Source organism: Pristiophorus japonicus, chromosome 17 (assembly GCF_044704955.1).
Source record: "Pristiophorus japonicus isolate sPriJap1 chromosome 17, sPriJap1.hap1, whole genome shotgun sequence".
NCBI lineage: Eukaryota > Metazoa > Chordata > Chondrichthyes > Pristiophoridae > Pristiophorus > Pristiophorus japonicus.
Window position 1 is genome coordinate 16,398,302 of NC_091993.1, and position 16,199 is coordinate 16,414,500.

The window sequence follows — 16,199 nt, forward strand, 5'->3', positions numbered from 1 at the left end:
CCTGGGAGGCCATTTCCATGGCTGTAATGGTACTGGTGGTGGTTGCTTGCTTACCGATTGACATGCCGTACACTGACTCATGATGTACTCTATATCTTTATCAAGACCTAGCCACCATAAATAACTGCGTGCAAAACTCTTGGTCAAGCATATTCCCAAGTGCTGGTAATGGAGGTCTCCTAATAATTTGGACCTGAATTTATTTGGTATAACCACTCTTGCACCCCACATGATACAATCTTTATCGACTGATAATTCATTCCTACGAATGAAGAATGGATGTGTATCTTTGTCTGTTACCTGGTTTGACCATCCATTTGCAATATAATCATACACCTTTGACATCACTGGGTCACGTTTGTTTGCTCTACCAATCTCTTCAGCTGTGACTGGCAGTTCATCAATGTATGAAAAATAAAACACTTCTTCCCTATCAGGTGTAACTTATGATGGGGAAGGCAATCTAGACATTGCATCAGCATTATTGTGATCAGCTGATCATCTGTATTCAATATCATATGTATATGCTGACAAAATCAAAGCCCATTTCTGCATTCGGGCTGCAGCTAATGTTGGAACTGGGGACTTTGGATGGAGGATTCCTGTTAGGGGCTTATGGTCCGTAACGATGGTAAACTTATGACCATACAAGTATTTGTGAAACTTCTTGACCCCAAAAATTAATGCCAAAGCTTCCCTTTCAATTTGCGCATAAGTACTCTCACTGGCACTGAGAGTGCGTGAAGTAAAAGCAATTGGTCTCTCCTCCCCACTACGTGATACATGAGAGATTACTGCCCCAACACCATACGGAGAGGCATCACATGCTAGCTTAATCTCCTTAGATATGTCATAGTGCACTAACATGGTGCTCTCTACCAATTTGCTTTTACACTCCTTGAATGCTATATCGCGTTCTTTTGACCAATTCCAATGGACCTGTTTTTTCAAAAGTTCATTCAGTGGATGTAATACTGTAGCCAAATTTGGTAGGAACTTCCCATAATAGTTCAAAAGACCCAAGAATGAATGAAGTTCAGTGACATTCCTGGGAGTGGGTGCATTTCTAATTGCATCCAATTTTTCCATGGTTGGATGTAAACCATCTTTGTCTACTCTGTACCCTAAGTACTCCACTGAGTTTTTAAATAACTCACACTTATGAGCAGACACTCGTACTCTGTGCTTCTCTAGCCGTTTGAGGATTTCATTCAATATGTTATGAATTTGCCTATTTGGTGCTGAAATTAGTATGTCATCCAAATAACATACTACCCCTTCAATACCTTGCAAAATCTGGTTCATCACCCCTTGGAATATGGCAGGGGCGGAAGACACTCCAAACGGTAGCCCATTAAATTGGTATAGGCCTAGATGAGTATTTATAGTCAAACATGACTTGGACTCCTCATCTAGTTCAAGCTATACGTAGGCATTCGTAAAGATCCAGTTTTGAGAAGATCTGACCACCTGTCAGTGTTGTGAACAAATCTTCTATATTCGGCAATGTATTGGGGACATTACCCTCGAGAACCTGGCTTACGGTTACTTTATAATCACCACACAATCTTACCTTACCATCGGACTTAGGTACAACAACAATGGGTGTAGCCCAATTACATCGATCTATCTTACAAATAATGTTCTCAGTCTCTAATCTTTTGAGTTCTTGCTCAACTTTCTCCTTGAGTGCATATGGTACGGAACGTGGCTTGTAGTAAACCGATCTAGCGTCCTTCTGTACCCTGACACTCGCCTGAAGCCTTGGATCAGACTGCCCGTTTCGCAGAACACCTTCGGATACTTCTTGATAACCTCATCCATTGATGAAAATCTCGCTTCCACACAGAAAATCTTACTCCAATCCAACTTCAGTGAGCTTAACCAATTTCTTCCTAGTAAGGCAGACTTGTCTCCTTTCACTACTATTAGAGGCAAGTTCTGAAATTGATTTTTATATTTCACCGGTACAGTGATACGACCTACCACAGGAATTTTCTCTCCCGAGTAGCCTCGCAGCTCTATCTCGGATTTCTCCAGTTGGAAATCACGCAATTTATCGAGGTATAGCAACTCCAGTACTACACTCATGGATGCACCCGTGTCAATTTCCATTGGTATCTCGAATCCCGCAACATCTATGTGGATTTTGATGCTTTCCGAATCGCTGTCCGTTAACCTCGTGCTCCTGATGACGTGTAACTCTAACATCTCCTCGTCCTGTTGTTGTTCTTCCATGCTATGTAGTCTCTTGGGATTTCTACTCATAGCTTTGAACGCTGGACTCATAGCTTTGGAAGCTGGTTTACTCTTCAGTCGGCATGCCTTCGCAAGATGCCCAGTCTTTCTGCAGAAGAAACACTCTGCCTTCACGTATGGACAACTTTGAGCAATGTGTTGTCCCAGGCACCTATAGCACGACTTTGACGCTTTGTTAGAATTTCCAGTTTCTGAGACTTTTGGCCATGGCCGTCTTTTACTTTGAACCTGCAGGTGATTTACCTTGGTTGACTGACGACCGTAATTATTATTTAATTCTCAGGAATATTTTTCGGCCATGCCCATCGACCTCGCTGTCTGACAAGCAATCTCAAAAGTCAAGTCATCCGTCGTCAATAACTTCCTTCTGATCGCATCATTTTTCACCCCACAAGCAAAACGATCCCGTAATGCTCGGTTTTGAAAGTTTCCAAAATGACAGTGCATCGATAGCTTTTTTAATGCTACGATGTAATCGCTGATACTTCCATCAGCCTTTTGATTCTGAATCCCGAAATGATAGCTTTCAGCAATTTCTAACAGTTTGGGGTTATAGTGCTGCTCCAGCTTTGTTAAAATCTCTTTAAGCGTTGTGTCCTTTGGCTTGTCAGGCACAAGCAGATTTACAAGGGTTTCGTACAATGTCGGACCCGCCTCCGATAAGAAGGTCGCTTTCTTACGTTCCAACACAGCCCGGCTCTGGGCTGCATTGTCTGGAACTTCGATTATGTTATTTGCAGTGAAATACATTTCTAGTCAATCCACATACGCTTTAAAACGTTCCCGGTCGTGTCTATATTCCCCCAAATGTCCGATTACGCCTTCCATTTTAATCTCTAGCTGTTCACACCGTGTGCTGTATTTTACCTCAGATTTTGTAGCTTTTTTCCAAAGACAGAAACTTCGAAAGTCTCTCTGTCGGCTGACTGAATCCTTCCCCAACAAAATTTAAGCTTTAAATCATCCGAAAAGTCCCATCTCATCGCCAAATGTGATATATTCACAGAGCACAAGCACACACAGCTTCCAACATGGCAGGCAGCTCTCTCTTGGAAGCCTCCAGAATCTGCCTGGTTCTGTTTATTGTAAACTCTGTAGTTGCAGTACACAACACGTCCACATCCACAATGTGGCGCTACAAACATTACAAGCTTACATACGTTACAGTGGCAAGGACAGGCTGGTGGAGAACCTTTGTCATGCTTTCATACCCCTCTTGTAAATACATCGACTATGTCCTGGAGTTCAGCCTCTGTGTGTGCACAGACACAGGCATCGTCCGTGTACTGTAGCTCGACGACAGAGGTTGGAGTGCTCTTGGACCTGGCCTGGAGATGGCGAAGGTTGAACAGCTTTCCACTGGTTCTGTAGTTTAGCTCCACTCCAGCGAGGAGCTTGTCAACTGTGAGGTGGAGCATGGCACGAGGAAGATTGAAAAGAGGGTTGGGGCGATAATGCAACCCTGCTTGACCCTGGTCCGGACGTGAATTGGGTCTGTGATGGATCCATTAGTAAGGATCACGGCCTGCACGTCATCGTGAAGCAGGCGTTGTATGGTGACGTACTTTTGAGGGCATCCGAAATGGAGGAGGACGCTCCATAGACCCTCGCGGTTGACAGTGTCAAAAGCCTTTGTAAGGTCGAAGAAGGCCCTGTATAAGGGCTGGCGCTATTCCCTGTATCTTTCCTGCAGCTATCGCGCTGCAAAAATCATGTCCGTTGTGCTCCGGAGGGGGCGAAATACACACTGCGACTCTGGGAGGAGCTCCTCGGCCACAGGGAGAAGACGGTTGAGGAGGACTCTAGCGACGACTTTCCCAGTGGTTGATAGCAGGGAGATTTTTCTGTAGTTGCTGCAGTCGGACTTGTCCCCTTTTTTAAAGATGGTCATGATCACTGCATCTCTAAGATCTCCCGGCATGCTCTCCTCCCTCCAGATGAGAGAGATGAGGTCGTGTATTTGCGCCAGCAGTGCCTCTCCGCCATACTTCAGTACCTCAGCGGGGATTCCATCCGCTCCCGTAGCCTTGTTGTTTTTTAGCTATCTTATGGCCTTTTTCTACCTCGTGCAGTGCTGGGGTCTCACTGAGGTGGTGGCGGGTAGCATGCTGCGGAATGGAGTCGAGAACACTCGAATCAAAGGCAGAGTCTCTATTGAGGAGATCTTCGAAGTGCTCCTTCCAGCGGAGCCTGACTGCCTCGGTGTCCTTGATGAGTGTTTCCCCGTTCTTGGCCAGGAGTGGGGTGGGTCCTTGGGAGTTTGGTCCGTATGTGACCTTGACTGCGGTGAAGAATCCTCGCACATCATGGCTGTCGGCCAGCTGCTGTATCTCCTGTGCTTTCTCCATCCACCACCTGTTCTTTAGGTCCAGGGTTTTTTGTTGGACCTTAGCCTTTAGCCGTCTGTAATGCTGCTTTGCTGCTCCCAAGTTGAATTGCTGTTTAAGGCTCAGAAATGCCCTGCACTTGCAATCTATTACTTCTTGAATCTCCTGATCATTCTCATCAAATCAGTTCTGGTGTTTCCTGGTTGAGTGACTGAGCGTCTCTTTGCAGGCACTGGAGGTCTGGAGGGCAGACCAAGCACTGTGGACATTCTGTGTCTCGGGGTCATCAAGACATGCCAGGTCTTGAAAGGATTCTCTTCACTGGGTCCTTAAGTGCCCGGGCATTGACTTTCTTGCGACACTGTTTCTGCTGCCCCCTTCGCTTTGGGGCTATGTGGTTCATGAATGCATGAACATCAATGCACTGTGTCTAGAAGCCTGGATGGCCATTTGATGCAAGGATAAAAACATAAGAATATAAGAAGTAGGGGCAGTAGTAGGCCCTTCAAGGGTTGCCCTGACTTCAAGGGTTAAGTTACGAGAAGAGATTACACAAATTAGGGTTGTATTCCCTAGAATCTAGACGGTTAAGGGGTGATCTGATTGAAGTTTTCAGAATATTATGTGGAACAGATAGGGTAGATAGAGGCAAACTATTCCCGCTGATTGGAGATTCTAGGACTAGGGGGCATAGTCTAAAAATTAGAGCCAGACCTTTCAGGAGTGAAATTAGGAAATACTTCTACACACAAAGGGCGGTAGAAGTTTGGAACTCTCTTCCTCAAATGGCAATTGATGTTAGATCAATTGTTAATGTCAAATCAGAGATTGATATCTTTTTGTTAACCTTTGTATTAAAGGATATGGGCCAAAGGTGGATATGTGGAGTTAGATCACAGATCACCCATGATCTCATTGAATGGCGGAGCAGGCTCGAGGCACTCAGTGGCCTAATCCTGCTCCTATGTCCCTTCGAGCCTGCTCCGCCATTCAATAAGATCATGCCTGATCTTCTACCTAAAAATATGGATGTTTCATTAATTTGCGTGCCATCCTTGCACAGGGGTCATGCTAATCTTCTCTGTATTGTTCCAATTTTAGTATTTATGCTGCTGAAGCGAGTGACCTCATTCATCTTGCACCACTTCAAGCATGAAATATTGTGAATAGGATGCTTTCAAATCACATCTAAACATTCATCCCACATGGCCAAATGACACTGGACTCTATAGCACAGATGTTTTGGTGCTAACGGCAGTGGAATTAAAGTTGATATTTGAGGGGCCATTTCATAGGCCTCCTCTTCATTAATGACACCCGGTGTGAATTAACTCCTGTAAATGTTTTTTTTTTCTGTTTTTCTAGTAACATAAACATTGGCTCCATATTCTGAGCGGAAAATGTAAAAAAATCAACAAAATGTAATCTTTTAGAAGTCTGTGGTTCTTTCCCAGTGTCTTCAATGTGCAAATTATCTGTAACACCTGGTTGGAAGGTCAGGAAATACTTTGATACACCAAAAGCCCTTTATTTGAAGGCAGGAATACATGTGGAATGAAGCTCTTGCAGAGATTGTGGAGCAGCAAGTTACACAGGCATACATCCCGAATGGAAAATTACAAGCGGGAGTTCCAACAGAGACTGGACAAGATTTGTCCCTGCACACCTGAATCTTGAGAATTATCTCACCAGTTGGAAATTCTACCCCACAGAGACAGAGTAACAGAGGGAGAAACACACATTTTGACTTTTGAACGACCAACTGGCTAGTTGCCCATACCCGCGGCTAAGAGCAGGTCTCAATTTTGAGACACGAGCTTTAATTACATCAGGCCAGAGAGCTGTTGGGCACCAAACAGGCATCCCAATGCAGCCCAACGGAAGGTTGCATGGTGTTATTTTAAAGAGTTAGTTCTATTGCCCCCATAAAAAATAGCATTCAGGTAGTGTCTCATTCTGACCTCGATAAGATCAGTAAATAAAGTTGTTATCCTTGTCCAAATATAATTGGAACCCCTGCCTTTTGAGTACAAGAACAAAAACATATAGTTGAGAACATAAAAACATAAGAAATAGGTGCAGGAGTAGGCCATTCGATCCCTCAAGCCTGCTCCGCCATTCAATAAGATCATGGCCGATCTTCTACCTTAACTCCACTTTTCCGCCCTATCTCTCTATCCCTTGATTCCATTAGTGTCTAAAAATCTGTTGATCTCAGTCTTGAATATACTCAATGATTCAGTATCCCCAGCCCTCTGGGGTAGAGAATTCCAAAAAATGGAATTCCAAATAATGCGGTAAACAGATTGCAAAGTTTTACAAGTGATTAACTTTATCCAGCTACCCGAGAATGACAGCTCCTTCCTTCAGCTTGACTGCTACAGTCTGGGGAGGGGATGAGCCAGAGGCCCAAACCTGTTGCTTATTACAGCTACAGCACAACATTATCACAGGTACAACAGGACAGTATCAAGGGATATAGCAGGATATTACCAGGGTCTTACAGAGGGTTGTGATCACAACAACAGAGCTAGGGCAGGACATTTTCAGGGATGCTGCAGGATTTAATGGGAGATGCAGTGGGACAGTATCAGAAACAGAGACGGATATCATCAGGGATCCAACAGATTATCAAGGGGACAGAAGGAAATTATCGGGGGGGGGGGGGTGGTGTACAACAGAATACTATCAGGGTTACCTCAGCACGTTCTCAGGAATACAATGGGATATTATCAGGGATACAGGAGAATATTATCGGGGTCTTGGGTATACCATTGCATATTTCAGGTTTATATAGGTTTTTGTAGAAAACAATTAAATCAAATCCCCCCTGATTAAAGGGGGCTGACCCACCAAAGACTTTCAAACAAGTGCCGCCCTTGCTTTTTTTTTTGTTATTTTTTAAGGCACTAAAACACAAATTATACAATGCTCCCTGGCTTAAAAGGGGGAGGGGGGGACACAAAAACCGGCACAATAAACAAATTAAACTTTAGACATTTAAAATCAAATTAAAATTTGGTTGCCGGGGGTGATGATGCCCTCCAGTGCCCACTTCTCGCGGAAAGCTGCGAGCGTACCGATCAGTGGACACTGCGTGCTCCATCTCCAGGGCCACCCTGGCTCGGTTTATTTCAGGTTTAAACCCTCCTCAGTTCCCGCGATTGGAAGTTGGGGAAGTACAGTGTGTCACTGTGGCATGAAAGGGCACATTGCACAATCTGAATGCGGCCGTCCCGTGGACTCAGGATGCGAGCATGCCTCTTGTCACTAATGGAATGCCACGCCTGTAACTCTTCCCCATGAATGAAGCGAATATGATTAATCTCAAAAACAGCCTCCAGCCACTGGCACCGAGCAAAAAAAAAAAGGGGCGCAACTGCATATAAAACAAGTGCCAGTCAAAGCCCAAACAACTGTGTGAGGTCGTCAGCTCTGGGACTTGCAGCGTTTGTGCTGCTCTTCTGGGACTTGTTCAGTGTGACAGCAACCTGGGCTTGAGCAGCCTCGGAATCCGAACTCTCTTTTTGCCCGCAGAGGTGGGGTTGCAAACATGAGTTTGCAGACGGGACAGGCCGGCTCAGTGAAAGGGAGGGTGATCCTCTCCGGGATCTTCCTCATCACTCTGCTAAACTGCGCCGGGTTGCTTTATCTCTTCTGGCAAGCCAGCAAGCTGAGGTCCCAAGTGCAAGCTCTGGAGAGCCGCCTGGAGGAATTATCTGGGACATGGCCCATGGAGTTTATCTCGCGCCTGACCCAGGGCGACACCGACTTGTCTGAGCAGAAAAATCGGAATAAGCGAAGCCACGAGGAGCTGAGGGCCAGGGAGGAGTCTGGAGATACCATCATGATGATGACCTACTCCAGGATCCCGGTAGGTACCCCAGTGAATTGCAATTATATTGAAGCCCTCAAAAAGTTGGAAGCAAAATTAACCAAATCAATCAAATGAAACCACTACACTTAAAGAGAAACACATTATGAGGCAACTTTGAGGAAACACGAAGCTGAATTCTGACAGTTAGAATAAAATTGAACCAAGCTGCGTCTCCACTTCTGTTTTCTAGTCATGACTATGGCTAGTGTCAGAACATGAGGAGGAGATGGAGAAAATCGGGCTCTTCAGTCTTAAAAGGAGACTGAGGAAGTGTATCTGTTATTAAATGGTTTAAAGACGTGCATTTATATAGCCTTTCACGATCACCACACGCCCCAAAGTGCTTTACAGCTAATGTAGTACTTTTGGAGTGTAGTCACTGTTGTAATGTAGGAAACGCAGCAGCCAGTTTGCGCACAGCAAGCTCCCACAAACAGCAATGTGATAATGACCAGATAATCTATTTTTTTGTTATGTTGATTGTGGGATAATATTAGCTAGGACACTGGGGATAACTCCCCTGATCTTCTTCGAAATAGTACCATGGGATCTTTTACGTCCACTTGAGAGAGCAGACGAGTCTCGGCTTAATGTCCCATCTGAAAGACAGTACCTCAGGCAGTGCAGCAGCACTGCATTGGAGTGTCAGCCTAAATTTATGTGCTTCAGTCCCTGGAATGTGACCTGATCTCACAATCTTCTGACTCAGAAGCAAGTATGCTACCCACTGAGCCAGAACTGACACTGAAAAACCTACTTCTGGAAACCTACTCCAGGATGCGCTATAGAATTTGAACAATGGGGCATGGCCTCAAACTGCTGTCAGGTCGATTTAGGACTTCAAGCAACAAATAATTGACGATTGGAATGGACCTTTGAGTAGGTGAAAACCTTGGAGTCATTTGTATGGCATTTGGATGCTGTGATGGGGAGGAATGTGGACTTTCTTAATTGGATCAGTTGAAATGGACATGATTGGATTTCCTCATCCATAATCATCTCATTAACATCGGTTACTTGACATCCGACTCTCTGTCGGTCCATGTTGATTCTGGTTAGTCCAGCACCCTCATCTGCCATTCACAATCAGCTGTTAACATTTATCCAGTTCTGCTTTAGGGGAGTCTGGATATTCAAGGCCATGTTTAGCAACTGATAATTTACTTCTGGTATTCTTGATATAATTGTTTGCCTGAACTCCTGACATAATATTCGTGGGCTTTGAGGTACTGCTGAGAATTCTCGTAAAAGCCCAAGGACATCGATCCTAGGGCAGTGTAACAACTCAAAACATAGTCAGCATTATAGTTGCTGACGTAAATGAAGGGAGTTTAGTATAAAGCTGAGATTCAGGCATGCAGTAACATATTTGAGGGATTGAGATTGGGCCAGATTTTGCTGAAATAATAACGGCGTCTGAAGGACCCACACTGTTATTGATGCACAAATCGGCCAGTAACTTGTAGCGAGGAAGCGATGCCCCATGAATTATGAATCGCCACAAGCTGCTGGTCGACGTGCCGCTCCATCCATAGCTTCGCGAAAACAGCATTTCGCACTTAACCTCCCTGTGATCTTCATAAAGTTGCAGCATTTGCACGCTAATTGCCCATTAAACTCATTGGAGATACAGCTTGTCTCGTTGGTCACCAAGGTCCCAGATGGCCTGTTGCCCTTGCCTCGCTGTTATCAGCTCGCACTTCCAGAAACTCTGTGATCAATGTTTAAGCCTAAACGTGCAATTGTAAGTCAAACTAATGGGAGACATGCCGTTAAATGTCCCGCTCCAGCAAATCTGTCCCAATATATCACAAGCAGTTGCCGTTGTCCCCGCCTGGACATGTTGGGGCAGATAATAAGATGGGTGAAAACCTGAGAGAGACTGCGTAACCAGCCAGTTACGCCCTCCTCCTGATCTTTTGCTCATGTTCCTTCAAAATTATGGTGGCAGGTCAGGGAACCACCTCTCAAATTCTACACCCTCATTTTTGAGCTTGTCTTCATAACTATTACCTCTTATTCCTGGTATCATTCTGGTGAATTTTAATTGTCCATTTTCCATGCCTTTTATATCATTCCCATAACGGGGTGTCCAGAACTGCATGCAATACTCTGTCTGTGGCTCAATAAAACTCTTGCACAAATTCAACAACACTTGCTCTCATATTCAATATTGCTAATTATAACACCCAGAATCTATGAACTTTTCTACCTGTACTTCCAGCATTAAAGACGTATGTATCTTCACCCTTAGATCGTATTGATCCTCCTCCAATGTTAAGAATCTTAACATTTAAGTGCCATTTGTCCAAATAAGAGTTTCCTCAGAAAATTCTCCTTTTTAGGATGTATTTCCTTTCACTGTTTTACCCCAGAATATACTGCTCTACACTTGTCTATCTTTCTTATAAAATTACTTGCATTTATATAGCATCTTATCATAATGAAATGCATGCAAGTGTTTTGCACAAATAATTATTTGGAAGTGCAGTGACTTATTATGTAGGAATACATGTCAGTCAATCTGCACCAAAAAAGGCCCATAAGCAACAATGATTTAATTGGCCAGTCAGTCTGTTTTTTGATATCATTTAAGGGAGGATTTAAATTTACGTCCTCTGCAGTTATTCAAATGGTACCATCAGATAATTAATGCCCATCTGAAGCCTCAGGCATGCCTAGTTGAACCTTAGTTTAAAGTCGCATCCAAAAGACAGCACCTCTGGCAATACAGCACTCTCTCAGTACTGCACTGAAGTTTTAGGCTAGATTATGAGCTCAAACCCACAATCATCTTTGACAAATGATTCAAGGTGACATACATTTTATATAATAGCAAGTACACATTGTCTCTTTGGGATTGCGTTAGTTCCAAGATAGCACCTGATGACCCAGTGTGGCAGACTTGGTAATTGGATAGCTGATCCACAGTGTTTCAGACTCATTGATAGGACATGTTAGGCAGATTGTCACTGAGAAATGGGATTCTTCCCACTTGGTGGTCCGAGCTGGACAAGCGGAGTGAAGCCTGTAATGTATTTGCTTCATGGGTTCTTGCTTAAGAATTCATAGCAACACATAGCTATTAAGAACTAGTTGGTTTATTAACAGAGGTTTAACAATCACACTACATATTACCAGTTCATCCACTAGGCTCCCAACTGCATGTCTCATTGTGGATCCCCTAAACCCAACTGACTGGGGTTTTATTGAGTCTTGTGAACATCATGTGACTGGCTAAGCCACTCACAATGCAACAACTCTACAACTTTTTTGGGGAAACCAAAAATAAACATTAACTCAAGTGCCCCCCGATCTGGGGGACACTCCAGACACTTTCCAACTGCCCTTTTTTCGTTTTGTTTTTTTTTTGGTATTTTTTGGTGTTTTTTTGCTTTTTTTTGGCAGTAAAACCATAAATTTTACAAGTGCCCCCTATAAAAAGGGAAGGGGACACTAGAACCCAGCAATTAAAACAAATTAAACTTTAAAACATATAAAATCAAATTAAAATTTGGTTGCCGGGGATGATAATGCACTCCAGTCCCTCCGGCGCTCACCTCTCACGGAAGGCCGTGAGCGTACCGGTGGAACAACTCTACAACTCTTTTAGAGGAGACAAAATAAAACATTTAAATCAAGTACCCCCCAATCTGGGGGAGGGGGGGGGGGAGCACTCCAAAACATTTTCCAATGCCCTTTTTTTTTGTATTTTTGTAGTTTTTTGTGTTTTTTTGGGGGGCATTAATCGTATATTTTACAAGTGCCCCCTATAAAAGGGGAGGGGGACTCTAAAACCGGCATTTAAAACAAATTAAACTTTAAAACATATAAAATCAAATTAAAATTTGGTTGCCGGGGGTGACAATGCACTCCAGTCCCTCCGGCGCCCACCTCTCGCGGAAGGCCGCGAGCGTACCGGTGGAACAACTCTACAAACATGTGAGCATACTCACAGGTGCATACATTACAACGCCTAGCAGCACTCTTTGCTAGTAAACTGCATGTTTTTAGTAAGTTAACTTCCAGCTGTGCATACTTAGATGTCTCTAACCTTTGACTGTGGTCAACCTGTACCTGAGTTTTTCTGAATTTTGGTAAGTGAGTTTGTCTCTCTCTGAAGAGAGGCTAGAGCCTGCCTGATCTTCTGTCCATTTAAATGAATGGAAGGAAAGTCGCACAGACTCTGTTATGGGAGTACAATCCTCCCCGCCTGGGTATCCTGTATGCTCTGTGCCCAGACGACCCTTTACACCAAGCACAACAAGAGGAAAAACCTGCACTAAAACGTCAAAAGGAACATTCTTTAAATATATCTTCTGAGGAACCTCACCACTGGCAGCACTGATTGGAGAATTGCAGGCATTGTGCCCACTGTTTACCGATATGCACAGCCCCCGGGAGAGATTCTCTGCTTTTATAAAAGACATGCAATCCACCCAGGATTACCACCCAGCTGTCGAAGATGAATATCTCCCCATGAATGTTTTATATAACAATATCAGCAGTGGTGACGTTAACAGCAAATGCGTGACTACAAACCTGTGCCTCTGTCTATCCACACAACTAGAGGTTAAACATCTTTATTTCTTCTTTAATTTCTCTAGCAAGACTTAAGCGAAATTGTGAACTTTTTAAAGAAGCAACCCAATCAACCAGAAATAATAAAATAAAAACCAAAAATATTGAAAGTGTGGAAATGTCAATAAAATGGCACAGAAAAGTAAGTAAAATTTGTAATTTCAAGAAATGTTTTTCAACTAGGAAAGACTACCACATCCAGTTTGCTCGTAATGACAATGGTATAAACATTGATCACACGGACCCACAGAATAATCAGATTGATAATAGGGGACATTCACGCACCCGTTTTTAATAATATATAAATTATGGGTTTCCTTGTAACAATGATTGATGGCACATGATTTTAACTGAGGACACTTTGAACTGCAGCACTATTTATTATAAAGAATGAATTGATCACAAGAATGCTTCAAGTAGTTGCGATTGCTGCAAAAGAACCTGCAAAGTATGACTCCTAACAGAAGCACAGTTTATTGGGCTTTATTTCAATGTATAGCATCAGGAATTAACCTGTATATATTTCCAGGATATGCCCTACATATACTTCCACTCAAAACATTGCAACTAGTATTTTGAAACAATTCAATTTATAAGCAAAGAATGGATCGCAAAAATGTTTATTGAAGAGCAAATATGTTAGTTTACATAAATAATACAACTTCAGTTAGAAAATGAAATTGACTAATTAATTTATGAAGTAATAAGCTGTATGATGATTTGAAATTAGTAGATATACGATTTTATGTATATTTTATTCAGGAGTGTATATTATAATTGATTATTCAAGACAAGGCACCACACTTTAGGAAGGATGTCAAGGTATTAGAGAAGGGAGATTTATTAGAATGGTACCAGGGATGCGGGATATCACTTACGTGGAGAGACTGGAGAAGCTGGGGTTGTTCTCCTTAGAGCAGAGAAGGTTAAGGGAAGATTTAATAGTGTTCAAAATCATGAAGAATTTTGTTAAAGTAAATAAGGAGAAATTGTTTCCAGCAGAAGGGTTAGTAACCAGAGGACACAGATTTAAGGTAATTGTCAAAAAAGCCAGAGGTGAGATGAGGGAAATATTTTTAAGCAGTGAATTGTTATGATCTGGAATGCAATGTATGAAAGGCTGGTGGAAGCAGATTCAGTAATAACTTACTTTTAAAAGGAAATTGAATAAATACTTGAAAGGGGAAAATTTACAGGACTGTGGGGAAAGAGCAGGGGAATGGGACAAATTGGATAGCTCTACCAGTGAACCTGCACAAGCATGATGGGCTGAATGGCCCCCTTCTGTGCTGTATCATTCTATGATTCAAAGTCAATCTAATCCCTGAATCATGTTTATTGGACATATGAGATAATTTTTCTGAATGGCATCTATACAAAATGAGGTTTGCGTGGTCATTATTCATACAATTATACAGAGATTCCACTTTGCTGAAATTTGCATTGAAAGTTTGAGTTCCACATTTGGATTGCATTTAAGAGAGTGATTTTGACCTCACACAGTTTCAGTGGCTTAATGCAAATGTGTTATGGTACTGAACCATACAAACCAGAAAGGTCCCTGGTCTGTTCTGCGTTAGCTGTACGCAGCCAGAGTAGTGGTGGGAATGTTACAATTGACCTCAATGTGCTCCGAGCTGGGAGGGAATAAAAATAAGCTTGAATGTTTGTTCCTCATGACTATCCAATAATCTCCACTGGACTGGTTGAAGCAGAATCGGGCTTAGCTGTAATACTCCCGATGCACAGTCACAATAACCTGCTAACATGGCCCGCTTGGGTGATGGCACCATAAAATTGTATCCCAGTCTGAAACAGTGCCTCCAGAAGAGGAGGCAAAAATGTGAAAAAGGAAAGAATGCAGCACTATCTGATATTATCGTTCCATTATATTTTTAATATATTTTGAGGATTCTGAAATAAGAATGCCCCATTAGCACTAAAACCCCAACTGGTTCCAGTTTCCGTCCATGTTTACCTTTTCACCATTACTCTTTTTGTTCCTTCTATACTGTGCATTTAGAACAGTTATCTACATTGTATTCTATAACTGCTCAACCATCGGTGGCCGTGCCTTCAGCTGCCTGGGCCCTAAGATCTGGAACTCCCTCCCTAAACTTCTCCGCCACTCTACTGATATTTCCTCCTTTTAAGACGCTCATTAAAATCTACCTCTTTGGCCAAGCTTTTGGTTATCTGCCGTAATTTGTTCTTGTGTGGCTCGGTGTCAAATTTATTTGTTTTGTCTTATAACACTGTTGTGAAGTGCCTTGTGATGTTTCACTGCGTTAAAGGTACTACATAAATAAAAGTCGTTTGTTTATATATCTTTCATAAATTCTTCTGTATAAATTGATCTGTGACTTTTTAAATCAACCTGTTGCTTTTGCTATATTGTACAACCCACACCCCCCACTGAAATATCATTCCCTCCACCACACTGAAATATCATTCCCCCACACTGAAATATCACGCCCCCCCACACTGAAATATCACCTTCCCCACACTGAAATATCACCTTCCCCACACTGAAATATCACCCTCCACCCACACTGAAATATCACCCTCCCCCCACACTGAAATATCACGCCCCCCTCCACACTGAAATATCACCCTCCCCACACTGAAATATCACCCTCCTCCCCACACTGAAATATCACCCTCCCCACACTGAAATATCACCCTCCACCCCCGACAATGAAATATCACCCCACACACACTGAAATATCACACCCCTCCCCACATTGAAATATCACCCTCCCCACACTGAAATATCACCCCCTCCCCCACACTGAAATATCACCCTCTTCCCCACAAACTGAAATATCACCCTCTTCCCCCACACTGAACTATCATCACCCCCTCCCCCACACTGAACTATCATCACCCCCTCCCCCACACTGAACTATCATCACCCCCTCCCCCACACTGAACTATCATCACCCCCTCCCCCGAAATATCACCCCCTTCCCCACACTGAAATATCACCCCCTCACCCACACTAAAATATCACCCCCCTCCCCCACACTGAAATATCACCCCCTTCCCCCACACTGAAATATCACCCCCTTCCCCCACACTGAAATATCACCCCCTTCCCCCACACTGAAATATCACCCCCCCACACTGAAATATCAATCCCACTCCCACAGACT

General features: G+C 43.2%; 1 protein-coding gene and 1 non-coding gene across 2 annotated transcripts in view; one reads left to right on the top strand and one right to left on the bottom strand.

Moving 5' to 3' along the window:
• Window positions 1–5,604: 5,604 nt before the first annotated feature.
• LOC139228408 (U6 spliceosomal RNA) lies at window positions 5,605–5,707 on the bottom strand. Its single transcript, XR_011587556.1, has one exon. It is a non-coding gene; the product is annotated as a U6 spliceosomal RNA (small nuclear RNA).
• A 2,309-nt stretch (window positions 5,708–8,016) lies between these two features.
• Window positions 8,017–16,199, top strand: part of gldn (gliomedin) — a 62,350-nt gene continuing 54,167 nt past the window's right edge. The window contains exon 1 of the mRNA XM_070858432.1: window positions 8,017–8,460. Within this exon, the coding sequence (XP_070714533.1) occupies window positions 8,140–8,460 (321 nt within the window). The 5' untranslated portion in view covers window positions 8,017–8,139. The remainder of the gene's footprint in view (window positions 8,461–16,199) is intronic.